We start from the raw sequence: 14691 nt of genomic DNA, 5'->3' as shown, positions 1-14691 counted from the left end.
GCAATTTAAACTCCCAAAAATCGTAATTTTTATATGGCAGTTTCTATCGCGGTGCACATTCATTTTCTTATTCCATGGTAGGGTAAAGTCGCCAGTAGTTGAACAGATTTTTGATACTTTTTGATAAAAAACAATCTACAGCTCAAGTTGATATTTTTTTGAAAACTTTTGTAAGTACATCTAAAAGAACACAGTTTTCCTTACATTTTGATTTGTGTTTCACATTCGTAATTGCATTTTTGAGATTTTTACGATCATTTCAAAAAGTGTCCAAAAAAAACCAGTAATTGACACCCGGCTTATCGAGCATGAAAATGTGATTATGAATCAATCAAAAGTAGTTAGAAAGAAAGTGTATCTCATTAGCTTTCAAATGGTATAATAACCATCTCAAAATGTTCAAAATTGTTTGATAGAAAAATAATTGTAAAACACTTTGCAAAATTTTCATGGTGAAAATAAAAGTTGATAAAACGCAAAAAGTATGATTGATAATCATCACTTAACTCACGGCCAATAATAAGTGAGGTATGAATTAATTTTTAGTGCAATCAGTGTTTTCAATAATCACACTGGGACACCAAAATGGCGATTTTTGTGACGTAGGTGTCAACTACTGGATCATGTCAACTACTGGTGACTTTACCCTACATAGCTGCACTCAACATGATGCATATTTGCGTTTTTATTTCGTCATTTCCATGTCTGGATGAAAATTTTAAATATTGAGATTAATGTAACTTGGAATTTTTTTGATTTCATTATTATATACACTTATTCTACAGGTTTCATTTAATTGTAACATCCTTCTAGTGAGTGTGACCTTGAAAAACTTCACTCTGATGTAACTATTTTAAAGATAGTGAAAATTGAGGTCGGGCTGAGGGCTGTGGAGAGAGCTAGGTGAGTGCAGCAGAAAATGTGAAGCCATATTCGTGCTCAGAAACATCGAATCATATGAAAACGACACCAAAATAACTTTATTTCCAAAACAGTGAAAATTGAGGGGGCTGAGGGACTCTGGAGTGGGTTAGGAGAGTGTAGCAGAAAATTCGAAGTCATATTCGAGCTCGGTGGTATCGAATCATATGAAAACGACACAAATTTCATCAAAATAACTTTATTTCCAAAATAGTGAAAATTGAGGGGGGCTGGGGGGCTCTGGAGGGGGCTAGGTGAGCGTAGCAGAAAATCTGAAGTCATATTCGTTCTCAGCGGTATCGAATCATATGGAAACGATACCCTACTCGTTAATAGTTATTTTTTTCAAAATTCCCATTTCACCCCCTACCCCCCTAAAACACATTCATCTAATTTTTCACCCCGGCGCACCAAAGCAAAAATTTCTAAAACAGTATATGATGTTTGGGGGCCGAAAATACATCCAAAAAACGTGTTTCCAAAATTTTACCTCGCAATATTGATTGTTAATAGGCATAAAAAATATAAAAAAACGCCATTTTGAGGGGTAAATATGAGGGGAGGGGGTTGAAAATTTTTGTGGGGATACTTACTAAAGATATACATAACATACTGAAAAATTTTCAAAATCGGTCGAAATGGGGCTGAGAAAAGTGTTATTGAAATTACAGAAAAGGGGGGCTCCCCAAAAAGGGGAGGGGGCGTGGATCTGAAATTTTTCACGCGGAAGTTTCTCGATGGTACCCAGCTTCCATGCTGGTATCAACTCGAACACTCTCCGGGACCATTTCATCCCCCATATGCGCCGATAGCTTTTTTGTTTTTTTTTAGAAAACCCCTCTCATTTGAATGGTTCTGGTCCCACCCCCCTTGGGGGTAGAAGGGCAGTTGATATATCAATAGATCGGAAATTTGACGTAGAACACAAAAATAAAGCCATTTTCGACGTAAAATCAAACCCTCGCGAGAAAATCGCAAAAAACGCCGCGGCAGGACACTTTTCACGCTCTAGCACGCGACGCACGCGGGGTACGGGGTGGGACTTTTAGTATGTTAAATAGGACCCCTTCCACTACAGTATCCCGCAAAAAAACCTTTTGTAGGATTTAGTCCGAATAAATCTTCCCATATCATCTAAAATTCCTGTACTATAGCAGATCTTCAGGTTTTCCAGTTTTCAAAAAAAAAAAAAAAATGCCTTAATCAAATGCCACAAAAGAAGCATTGATACGCGTAACTGTATAAGTTGGTTCGCAAACGTCCTACGCCCTCGAGAATCTTGTCCTAAAGTTCATTTTCAGACAATATCTAATCTCGTTTCTAATAATGGATCACTTTATTTGCAAATGATTGTTTATTACCGTTAAATTTCTCGTCCATACCTACCAATCGTATTTACCAGTAGAGCTTCGGTGTAATTTTTGGGGTATTTAAATCTGAATTCCAGGAACATGTTAACTTAAGATACTGATTAAGTATCTACACGAAACACTGTATACCTACGAGAAGGCAATTATCTAATTTCTATATTTCAAACAATGCATGCCCATTCACAGTACTTACAAGAAACAATTAAGTCTTTTAATGGGTAAGGTATTGAAAGATAAATCTCAATAGCGTAGATTCAAAATTTCCATTCATGAAGAAGCTCACAATCATTTGAAAAATTCTTGTGCATTTAATAAGTAGTCAAGTACCTACCAGACGTTCATTTTTGACATCGTTTTAGTACCTTGCATTCAATATGAAAAGTGTTCGGTGTATTATACGAGTATTGTTTTTGGAAGTTTTAATTAGTTTATCTCTATCGAAGAAAATAATTCCAAATACGAATCAAGAGGTTGGTAAAATAATTATTAAATATTCATACCTGCACGTTCTTGAGTATAAAATTTTGTAAAAACTTGCAAGATGCATAATACCCCAATTCGTTGAAATCGGATTATGTTAGTTCTTGAAATAGGTATACCCACTTAGGTACACTTATCATGTTTTTTTCCTCTCTGAAAAATATACCTACGCTTGTATACTTTTTTTGAACATCCTCATATTATTTTGAAATATATATATATTTTTAAAATATCCGTTTGTTTGAGGATATTTTTTCAAGGTCGTCCTTTTATTTTATCAAGATTATCGTCGCCTGAGATATTTCTCTGACACTATCTTCTCTCATCACTCGACATTGAAATTTCTGAAAATTTTGAAAATAATTGAGCTAATCCCGGGCATTTTATTGGTGCCCAAATGCCCAATTCTGACATAAGAAAAGAAAGTAGCAGTTTTTGATTTCTCAATTTTTCTTCCGAAGATATTGTTGAGCCAGGGAGGTACTCGTACATATTTCGAATTTCAGAAAAGAAAAAAAAATGTAAACTGGTAGGTAACGCAAAAGAGGACATTTTTATAAGAAAAAAAAATACTTTCAATGAGCTGTACTCAGTACTTAGCTCTCTAAACAATTATACCTACCTACTCGTAGGTATGCATCAAAATGATGAACAATAATTTTTAAAAACAATTTAGAATACATAGTTGAAATTCAAATCAATTAAATGGATTCGTCTTTCTTGATAAATAGGTAAAAAATAAAAAATAAATAAAATGGAAAAATAAACATAAAATAAAATGAAAAAAATGAAAACAATAAAATATAATAAATAAAGTAAAGATTTTTTTATTCCACAGACTGTTCAAAATGGACTACTGAATTTCGGAATTAAATTGAATTCCATTCTATTGGAAAATAATGGTGAAAACAAAAATATTCTGTTTTCTCCGTACAACCTTTACACAGCGCTGGCTCTAGTTCATCTCGGTAGCGATGGAACTACACGCGATGCAATTTCTAATGTTTTGAACATCCCCATCACTTTTTCGTAAGTATTGGTAGCTGCTAGTTACCCACCTACCCTTGTAGTTTTTTCAAAAAATGTATACCTTTGTTTGATTCCATTTTACAGCAATAAATTTTTTACTCGTAATATATAATTATTGTGCATTTCACAGGCCAGAAAGTTTACAAGAAGTATTGCAAAACTTCTCATCAGTTTTGCAAATAAATCCGAATAAGACTTACATAACTGGTGGTACATTTCGCGATGGGTCAAGGATACCAGTACCCGTATGGTCAACTGTAAAAGCATCTGATTTGAAGCTGGCCAATGGAATCTTCGTTCAAAATGAATACCGCAGCAAGCTGAAGAAAAAGTACGTCGAAGATGTCCAACTATATCAAAAGAGTGATATTTTCAATGTTGATTTCGCCAGGAAGGGAGAAGAAGCGAAAGATACGATTAATAAGTAAGTAGATATCTACACCTGTGCATTATCACAATTAAATTATGTACAACGTATGTAGATAATGCGCGAGTCCTTAATCAGTTTTGGTTTCTTGAAACAAAAACGTCACATTGAAAAGTACGAGTACAGTACACCTAAACTCAACTACTTTATTTAAAAAATTAAACTGAAAATTATTGCTTGGTAGTTTTTCATTATGGGTCATTCCACGTCAATTGGACCAAGAAGTGGTAGGGGGGTTCGGCGATTTTTTCGAAATTTTTCCTGTGGAAAGACCTTCCGAAGGGATGACCAATGGCGCAAATTGCAGCCCTCCAGCCCATTTTTGAAGGCAGCCAGGGGTGTCAATGTTTTCAGTAATCCTAAAATATCATCCATTTCAGCATTGGATTACTCGATAACCGCGATACCTACCAAAATGGAACTTTTTCTCATAGTTAGAGGTTTTGAAAGGCTTTTTGGCGATATCATAAAAATCAGTGTTGCCACCTTTTTTCGTACAAAAAATTAGCTCAAAAAGTTTCGAAACGTAGTTTTCATATCATTCCGACTCTCAAAAATTCTGAAAAAAATATATTATGAGTAACTTTTCATGCTGAACAACATATTAAAAAACTGGGATGGTAACATGTTGCAAAGTCGATTTAAAAAAATTTGAAGTTTGCGAAAAAATGTGATTTTTTGATTTAAAACATGAAAAAAAGTTTTGGTTGGTAAAGTTGACCCATTTGACCCCTATTTTTTCGTATCTGTTGAAAACGTTTAAAAACCCCTTTCACTCAATAAAATGAACTCATCACAAAAAAATTAAAATAAGAAAAAATTCAATTTTCAATTCCAAACATCAAAAAAAGTTTAAATTTATACAGCTGTTCTATTTTGACCTCTTTCTGACGTATTTCATGACAAAGTTGATAAAAATCACACTCACATCGAAAAAATTAAAATTTGTTTATTTTCTGAATTTTTTCGAATTTTGATTTTTTTGTGATGAGTTAATTTCACCGAGTGAAGGGGGTTTTTCAATTTTTTCAACAGATACCTACGTAAAAATAGGGGTCAAATGGGTCAATTTTACCAATCAAAACTTTTTTTCAAGTTTTAAATAAAAAAATAGCATTTTTTCGCAAACTTACATTTTTTTTTAAATCAACTTTGCGACAAGTTACCATCCCAATTTTTTAATATGTTGTTCAACATGAACAGTTGTCCATAGTAATATTTTGTGGTGGTTTGGGACGTCTTTACTTTGAGGGAGACCTCCGCAAGACCAGCGTGCATATAGTAAGCCCAGGGAACCTAAACTTGCCCGATATCCTTGCGAAAGATATCAAATTGCAGTGATGTTGAGACACCTCATAAATGATCATAAGACCGCTAAATGTTCGTAATGTTTTATTCACTTCTCTGGTATAACACACGCGAAGAATTATAATAAAACACACTACACATTATTGAATAAAATACACTTGTAGTATCGACTACAAGCGGAAGCTCTGAACTTGCTACCTTACGCTAGCACCAGTGAAAATATACCTAACGAGCTTTCAAAGCTCGAAGCTCGGAGTGGCGCATCTCGAACTAGTTCGATAGAGTGCACTACTCGTAAGCAGTGCTGCCACTCCGACAGGACCACAACTTCCCTCTAGGTGGAAGCTGCGGGCGCATCCCCTACCGGTACATATGCCCCGCTTCCATTGAACAGCGTGGACATCGGAGATGCTGGATCATTGAAGCCAAAACTTGGCCAATCGGACAACGGACGGTAGGGCCCCTCTGCCCCGCTTCTATGAACCCGCAGCTTCCAAGATGTTGAATAGCTAGGTTCTTCGGCATCCATCCATGGCTTCCAACAAGTCGAATTTCCAATTTGGGGCCAAATATGTGGTGGTTTAGGACGTCTTTACTTTGAGGGAGACGTCGTCAAGACCAGCGTGCATATAATAAGCCCAGGGAACCTAAACTTGCCCGATATCCTTGCGAAAGATATCAAATTGCAGTGATGTTGAGACACCTCATAAATGATCATAAGACCGCTAAATGTTCGTAATATTTTATTCACTTCTCTGGTATAACACACGCGAAGATTTATAATAAAATACACTACACATTATTAAATAAAATACACTTGTAGTATCGACTACAAGCGGAAGCTCTGAACTTGCTACCTTACGCTAGCACCAGTGAAAATATACCTAACGAACTTTCAAAGCTCGAAGCTCGGAGTGGCGCATCTCGAACTACTTCGATAGAGTGCACTACTCGTAAGCAGTGCTGCCACTCCGACAGGAACACAACTTCCCTCTAGGTGGAAGCTGCGGGCGCATCCCCTACCGGTACATATTTTTTGAGAGTGGGATCGATATGAAAACTACTTTTTGAAACTTTCCGAGCTAATTTTTTGTACAAAAAAAAGTGGCAACACTGATTTTTATGATATCACCTTTAGCCTTTCAAAACCTCTAACTATGGGGAAAAGTTCCATCTTGGTAGGTATCGCGGTTGTCGAGTAATTCACTGCTGAAATGGATGATATTTTAGGTTCACTGAAAACTTTGACACCCCCTGGCTGCCGTTAAAAATGGGCTAGAGGGCTGCAATTTGCGCCATTGGTCATCCCTTCGGAAGGTCTTTCCACAGGCGAAACGTAATTTTCATATCGTTGCGACTCTCAAAAATTCTGAAAAATAATATATTATGGACAACTTTTCATGCTGAACAACATATTAAAAAATTGGGATGGTAACCTGTTGCAAAGCCGATTTAAAAAACTTTTAAGTTTGCGAAAAAATGCTATTTTTTGATTTAAAACATGAAAAAAAGTTCTGATTGGTAAAGTTGACCTATTTGACCCCTATTTTTACGTATCTGTTGAAAAAGTTGAAAACCCCTTTCACTCGATGAAACGACTTCCCCACAAAAAAATCAAAATTCGAAAAGATTCAAAAAATGAACAAACTTTTATTTTTTTGTTGTGAGTGAAATTTTTATCATCTTTTTCATGAAATACGCCCGAAAGAGGTCAAAAAAAGACAACTGAGTAAATTTAAACTTCTTTTGATAGTTGAAATTGAAAATTAAATTTTTTCGAATTTTGATTTTTTTGTGAGGAGTTTATTTCATCAAGTTAAAGGGGTTTTTGAACTTTTTCGACAGATACGTAAAAATAGGAGTCAAATGGGTCAACTTCACCTATCAAAACTTTTTTTTCAAGTTTTAAATAAAAAAATAGCATTTTTTCGCAAACTTAAAATTTTTTTAAATCGACTTTGCAACATGTTACCATCCCAATTTTTCAATATGTTGTTCAGCATGAAAAGTTGTTCATAATATATTTTTAACAGAATTTTTGAGAGTCGGAACGATATGAAAAGTACGTTTTGAAACTTTTTGAGCTAATTTTTTGTACAAAAAAAAGTGGCAACACTGATTTTTATGATATCACCAAAAAGCTAAAGCTCTTTAATACAAGTATGGAAATACGAGTAGGTTACGCTCTTAAGAAAGCCATAGCATTTTACGTATGCGTTACGTACTGCGCATGACAGGTTGGTGTCGTCACGCGATGGAGCAACCAATGGGGTGCAACGTTGTACGTGAACAGCGGATTTGATGCGTGCGCAGTACGTTAAACTTACGTAGAATGCCATGACTTTCTTAAGAGCGTAATCTATTTCCATACTTGTATTAAAGAGCTTTACAAAAAGCCTTTCAAAACCTCTAACTATGAGAAAAAGTTCCATTTTGGTAGGTATCGCAGTTATGGAGTAATCCACTGCTGAAATGGATGATATTTTAGGATCACTGAAAACTTTGACACCCCCTGGCTGCCAGGTCATTCCATGCCAACTCAACCAACGTTTTTGGGTCATGTCCTTCGATTTCGCTCAAATTTTTTTTACAATTTCTACCCACTCAGTAGATAAGAAACCCGCAATCACTTTGGTCCCAGCCCCCTCAGGGGGCGGGTGGGGGAACTTCCGTTATGTTCACATTGTCTCGAGGTACTCGACTTCAGCAGCCCATTCCTCCAAAACTATGATACTTTGATCGAAACTGATTTCACAGTTCGAAAAGTATTGAATTTTGAACTTTTTAATCATTTTGAAATTTTCAAAATTTGAAAGTTGAACTTTCAATTTGAAAGTTTAAATTTCAAAATGGCGCTGTAAGTGGGAACTACCATTTAAAATTTTGAAAAAATTTCCATAGATGTACATTTTGATGCTTTTTCGAAATATTTAGGTTTCGAGATGGAACTCTTGACGGAGGGGGAGCACCCCCACCCCCAATTTCGGGTGAAACTTTCAAAAGAAAATCTGGGGCATGTGATATATTGAATTGTACGTGTTTGGTGACGCTGAACACGAATATGACGTCAGATTTTTGATTGGACCCCATCCACGGCCCCCAACAATTTTTTTGGTTTGGAGAAGGTTCTGGTGGCCATGGGTGAAGTAGATTTGAAAAACTATGGCTATATTCGTGTTCATGCGATATCGAAAACATACTATTTCATGTGTCACACGACTGTAACCATTTGGGGGGGTCACCCCTTTTGAGGATGTACTGGGGGCCGTGGATGGGATCCAATCAAAAATCTGACGTCATATTCGTGTTCAGCGTCACCAAAAACATACAATTCAATATATCACATGCCCCAGATTTTCTTTTGAAAGTTTCACCCGAAATTGGGGGTGGGGGTGCTCCCCCTCCGTCAAGAGTTCCATCTCGAAACCTAAATATTTCGAAGAAGCATCAAAATGTACATCTATGGAAATTTTTTCAAAATTTTAAATGGTAGCTCCCACTTACAGCGCCATTTTGAAATTTAAACTTTCAAATTGAAAGTTCAACTTTCAACTTTTGAAAATTTTAAAAAACCTGAAAAGTTCAAAATTCAATGCCCTTTCGAACTGTGAAATCAGTTTTGATCAAAGTATCATAGTTATGAAGTAATGGGCTGCTGAAGTTGAGTACCTCGAGACAATATGAAAATAATGGAAGCCCCCCCCCACCCGCCCCCTGAGGGGGCTGGGACCAAACAGATTGCGGCGTTCTTACTTACCGGGTTGGTAGATATTGTAAAAAAAATTTGAGCGAAATCGAAAGACATGACTTTCAAAATCGCCTTTTTTTGGTTGAGTTGACATGGAATGACCCTGCCTTCAAAAATGGGCTAGAGGGCTGCCCCTTCGGAACGTCTTTCCCCAGGAAAAATTTCAAAAAAATCGCCGAACCCCCTACCACTTCTTGTTTCAATTGACGTGGAATGACCCTTAAGTAAAAGTAAGAAATGCAAATGCACTCCCTAAAATTGAATTTTTTTAATCCGCAGGTACATCAGTAATAAGACTGAAAACAAGATACCTCGATTACTCGAACAACCTCTACCAAAAGACACCTCAGTAGTCTTGGCTAGTTGCTTGTATTTTAAATCAGCCTGGCAACAGAAATTCAATCGTGATAAGACTAAAGCGTAAGGATCGAATTCATTTTAACCTCTTTAAATACCTACTGTTTATTCATTCGCTAATATTCCAAGTACAATTTTCCCCCATTACAGGGAAACGTTCCGAACAGACAAAGGCAATGTTACAGCACAAATGATGCGCGCTTTACTATCCAATACAGGATACGTCCGCGTACCGTCACTAGGCGTACAAGTTGTCCAGTTAAGATATATCGATGATGCATTTTCCATGTTTATAGGGCTGCCTAATGAAAATCAATCCCTACAAAAAGTTTTACGCAAGTTGACCTCCGCTAAGATCCACAAAATAATTGGTGAAGCCGGTCAAAGCCAAAATGACTACAAGATAGATTTAAAATTGCCTCGAACGGCTTTCAAATGGTCTAAATCCATTAAAAACGATCTTATTGAACTCGGACTCGAAGAAGAAATTTGGGAGTCACCTGATTTGAGTAATATGATCGAGCAGAGTAATACAAAAATTAGTGACATTGGTCACGGCACTGATATTGAAATTAACGAAGATGGCACCGAAGCTAGCGCCGTTTCGATCATTATACACGTACCAGTAAAACGGAAGATCGTCCAGACATTCCATGTGAATAGACCTTTCTTCTTTTTCATTTATAATCGTAATATTAACACGATCATGTTCTTTGGTACAGTGTTTGATCCGAATAGTACCTAAATATAGCACTTCTTTGAAGAGGGCATGTAGGTTCCTAATAATTTTTTTTTGAAATATTTGTCGTATTGGTGTGATTATTAATTAATTATTTTTAAAAATAATTTAGTTTTTCAAGTACATATGTGACTAGATACCTATCTAACCATCGTTTTATTAAAGAGAATAATTTCATTTTATCTTGAAATGTTGAGCGTTTCCTGCGCAAAATTGAAATTTGAGATTATCAAATTTTAATGACGTCGTACTTGATAAGTTTGAATTTTCCAAGTATTTTCTCTAAGACTAGACTTCGTTAACAGATTTGTTCGGACAAGAAAACTTCTCAGTCATGATTATTTAACTAAAAGGATCATAATTATATTAATTATTACTTACTTGTAGCAAAATGTGAATAACAATCACATTTAGAGGCTCAGTTGGATGGCTCTAGAATAGCTTGAAAACTCCTCCAATTGACTCAGCACGTGCAATGGTGTATAATAAACAATAATCAAATAATAAAAAAAGTAAAGTCACAAAAATCTCAATCTTCAAAATTTTAAGTAATTAATTTTTTGAGAAAAATAAAAACAGATCTGATTTGACGAAAATTCGTGATTGAGAAGTAAGCTCAAATTGATAGGGGGAGGGGGACGGCGAATAGACTGAATTCGAATCTGAAGGAGCAGAATTTCATTAGTAACTTACTACAGTATTTTTTTCTCAAACACGATTTAAATTTTTTTAATGTTCGAAAAATTGCACAGATTGGCAAAACGATTCAAATGTCAATATGATTATTCGAAAAACACACATTTTTGGCCACATTTGAATTAAAACTGCATTTAGAGATGAAATTTTGAAAAAAGTGCGGATAATGGTGTTTTTGAGGCTGAAATTTATTCAAAAAATACCTACATCGAAATCCCAATACGTGCGATTAGGATGTTACCACAAGAGAAATTTTTTTTCTGGGTGATATTTTCAACTTACAAATCTTTTTGAAAGCTACTTTCGATTTGATCGAGAAAAGGTGTGATTTTGAGTCCTATTTTTTCCCCAAAATAATACCCTAAAATCTCAAATTGTGTGATTGGGCAGATGCTTTGAGAATCATTCACTGTAATTGTGCTTTAAAAGCCACTTTTGATATGGCCTTTGATAGGGTGTTTGCAGCATTATTTCAAAAAATGGGAGTCCCAAAAAAAGTGTCCTCTCCCTCGTTGTTATCAAATTTGTTAGGAATCCGATAAAGAAGCGAAAAATGACCCATTCGAGCTCTATGCTTTGGTGAAAAAAAGTAGCCAAAAGGGTCCAAGAGGTTTCCTGCTGAGTTCGAATATTCACTCGGTTTTGAAAAGTTCATTTTTTTGACTCGACTTCTTACAAAGGTGATATCCCAGCTAGAGCAAAAATGTCAATATTGAACAACGGAAAATTAAAAGAGGATCCTAAAATACACCGAGAAAATTTCAAGTTAAAAAAATCTACTGGATGCTCCAGTAATTTTCAAAAAGTCGCTGGAGGCTCCAAAATGACTTGAACTCACCTGAAGTCGTCTTCAGAGGGTGTTAAAATTGGAGTGCATAGTTGATTTCAGCTTTCCATCTCCATTTGACGAAATTTTGGGCAAATTTCAAGTTTCAAAAATCCACTGGAGGATCCCGTAATTTTCAAAAAGTCGCTGGAGGCTCCAAAATGACTTGAACTCACCTGAAGTCGTCTTCAGAGGGTGTTAAAATTGGAGTGCATAGTTTATTTCAGCTTTCCATCTCCATTTGATGAAATTTTGGGCAAATCAAATTTCAAAAATCCACTGGAGGATCCCGTAATTTTAAAAAAATTGCTGGGGGCTCTAAAACGACTTGAAATTTACCTGCAGTCAACTTCATAGCGTATTGAAATTAGTTTGTAGAATTAATTTCGGCTTTCCAACTCCATTTTTGATGAAATTTTGTGGGAATTTCGAGCTTCAAAAATCTGCTGGAGGCTCCAGAACTGCTCAAAACGGTTTGAAACAGTTTCCAATCGATTTGGCAGGTCGAAAATAGCGTATATCCCATATTTCAGCTTACTATGTCAATTTTGTAATATTTTGATTTTTTTATCACATTTTGGCCAAAATTTGATTTTTGAAAATTCACCAAAAATCGAAAAAGGCACTTTAGCATTTGAAATTTTGGCAGGTGATGAATTTTTGCCTGCTCTTTCGATCTACCTTTGTACGGTTTAAAAATTTTTATGCTAGTCCTATGTTGGAACGCAAAGTCTGCGATTTCAGCTGACCTTCCAATCAAAATGGCCGCCATTTAGTAAGTAGGGCCACTGTTTTTTGAGGACAAGATCTAGAAATGTTCCTTAGGACTCTCCCTTTAAGAAAGAAGTTGTACCGGAGGATGGCAGGGGGTGCAATTGATCCTTATGTGAGTCCCCCTGACTATCAACACAAATTTCAGGCGTTGAAATGCATTTCTCAATTTTTAGCGAATTTTTAAAATTCAAAATTTGGTCAATTTCATATGAAAAAAATTGAAACTTGATTTACATCCTATGCTCGACATTCAGAGTAAATTAGTCGTGGTTTTGAGTTATTCAGCAGCATCTAGCAGATCTTCAGGGTTTCCAGTTTTCAAAAAAATGCCATAAATAGGATCAAAATGAAATTCAACCCTTATAAACTCGAATTTACCGTACTTGTGACCCTTTTGACTGACTGGAGCGCATATTTTCAAAATTAGCTTGTGCCAGTCCAAATTCAAAATTTTCTCCTCTGGTTATTTTTGAAAAAAAAATGAATAGAACGTTTAATAGAAAAATACTCAAATGGATATTTTTAACCTCCCGAGTATTAAATCCAAGATTACTGAATTTCAGTTTGAACCCATTTATCATTTTTTTTTTTTTGAAAACAGGAGAATTTAAAAATCGGTCTCGGGCTCCAGAACAACTCAACACCACAACAAGTCGACTGGGGAGGTCAAAAAATAAGATGCAAACCAAATTTCAGCTTTTTTTGTTCACTCGTTCGCGAACTGTAACATCTGAATCATATTTGGCTCCAAAACTGGTCATTTTTTTCATTCCAGTTGAAAAAAACCAATAGTTGCCTCTCCTTCCCTTCTCAAAAAAAAGTAATCACAAATTACAGCATTTAAAAAATATCAAAACACGAATAAAAATTTCTACAAACGATGAGCAGACTCTTTTTTCTCATTTTATTTTCACAACGCATGGAACAAGTAGGTACTTAAAAGAAATAAGGAAGTAGAAGTACACTAATGAAAAATAAAACCGAAAGTAATTTAAACATTCAATAAAAATATCTTCTATATGTATATAAAAAAAAAGTTGATCAGATATTTTGCAAAATTATAAAAAAATACTCACAGCATGGATACAAACAAATGACATAGAATTTTCGAAAAATAAAAATGCACAAGTCCAAAATAAGTTAACAATAATTATTCCCTCGTTATTATTAAAACCAAAAAAACTACATATTTTTGACTTTCTTTCTACATAAATGAATGAATTTGGTAACTAAAATATATAGGTAGATATAACGTATCATTCCACATGATTAAATCATTTACCGAAATAAGGATTAAACTGTTTATGAGCATTGATGATATGAAAAGTTACAGTGCTCCGTTGAGTGTACTTTTTTCCACAATATTCGCAAGCAAATTGGGGCTCTTTACCACACTCGTATTTAAAATGACGATAGACGTTTGTTTTGTATTTATAAGAGTGGCCACATTTATTAGGACATTCGTAATATTCTGCTTTCGATTCCATACCAGGTAGATTCCAATCACTATCGCAATGCCCTGTAAACATAACGACGAGAATACCTACGTAAATAATCACTAGACTCGGAATACCAAATACTTAAAGCTGCTCAATAGATACGAGTATAAAACAATCGATTTAGGGAATTATTACGCCAGTTCAACTACACAAAAGCTAACAACTTTTTTAGTACAAACAAAACTCTATCTAGATACCATAATAGGAAGTGAGACATTCTAAGGCATGATGGTTTTATGAATCACTCCAACGTGATTTTTCAACGAGTATTTATTTGTAAACCATCTTCCACAATGAACGCAGGAGAATTGCGGAGGTTTACCGCAATTGTACTTGACGTGATTTCGAACGCTTTCTTTGTGTTTGTACTTTTTTCCACAATTTGAAGGACAAAGGTAGTAATCGTCTTGCATCGCGAATACCAGCTTTTCGGTAGATTTCGAAGAAGGTAACGTGTTCCAGCCACCTGTAGCAATTATAAAATTGATCGAAGGTAAAATTTTCAACTTCTATACAA

General features: G+C 35.4%; 1 protein-coding gene across 1 annotated transcript; it reads left to right on the top strand.

Moving 5' to 3' along the window:
• The first annotated feature begins 2538 nt into the window (after positions 1–2538).
• Positions 2539–13556, top strand: LOC135834300 (serpin B3-like). Its single transcript, XM_065348147.1, has 5 exons — positions 2539–2761; positions 3610–3800; positions 3931–4224; positions 9563–9703; positions 9791–13556. The coding sequence occupies exons 1-5, from the start codon at positions 2666–2668 to the stop codon at positions 10383–10385; spliced, it is 1317 nt and encodes a 438-aa protein (XP_065204219.1). The 5' UTR covers positions 2539–2665; the 3' UTR covers positions 10386–13556.
• Positions 13557–14691: the final 1135 nt, after the last annotated feature.

Source organism: Planococcus citri, chromosome 2, assembly GCF_950023065.1.
Source record: "Planococcus citri chromosome 2, ihPlaCitr1.1, whole genome shotgun sequence".
Taxonomy (NCBI): domain Eukaryota; kingdom Metazoa; phylum Arthropoda; class Insecta; order Hemiptera; family Pseudococcidae; genus Planococcus; species Planococcus citri.
The sequence above is the reverse complement of the archived record's forward strand: the minus strand, read 5'-3'. Positions and strand labels throughout refer to the sequence as shown.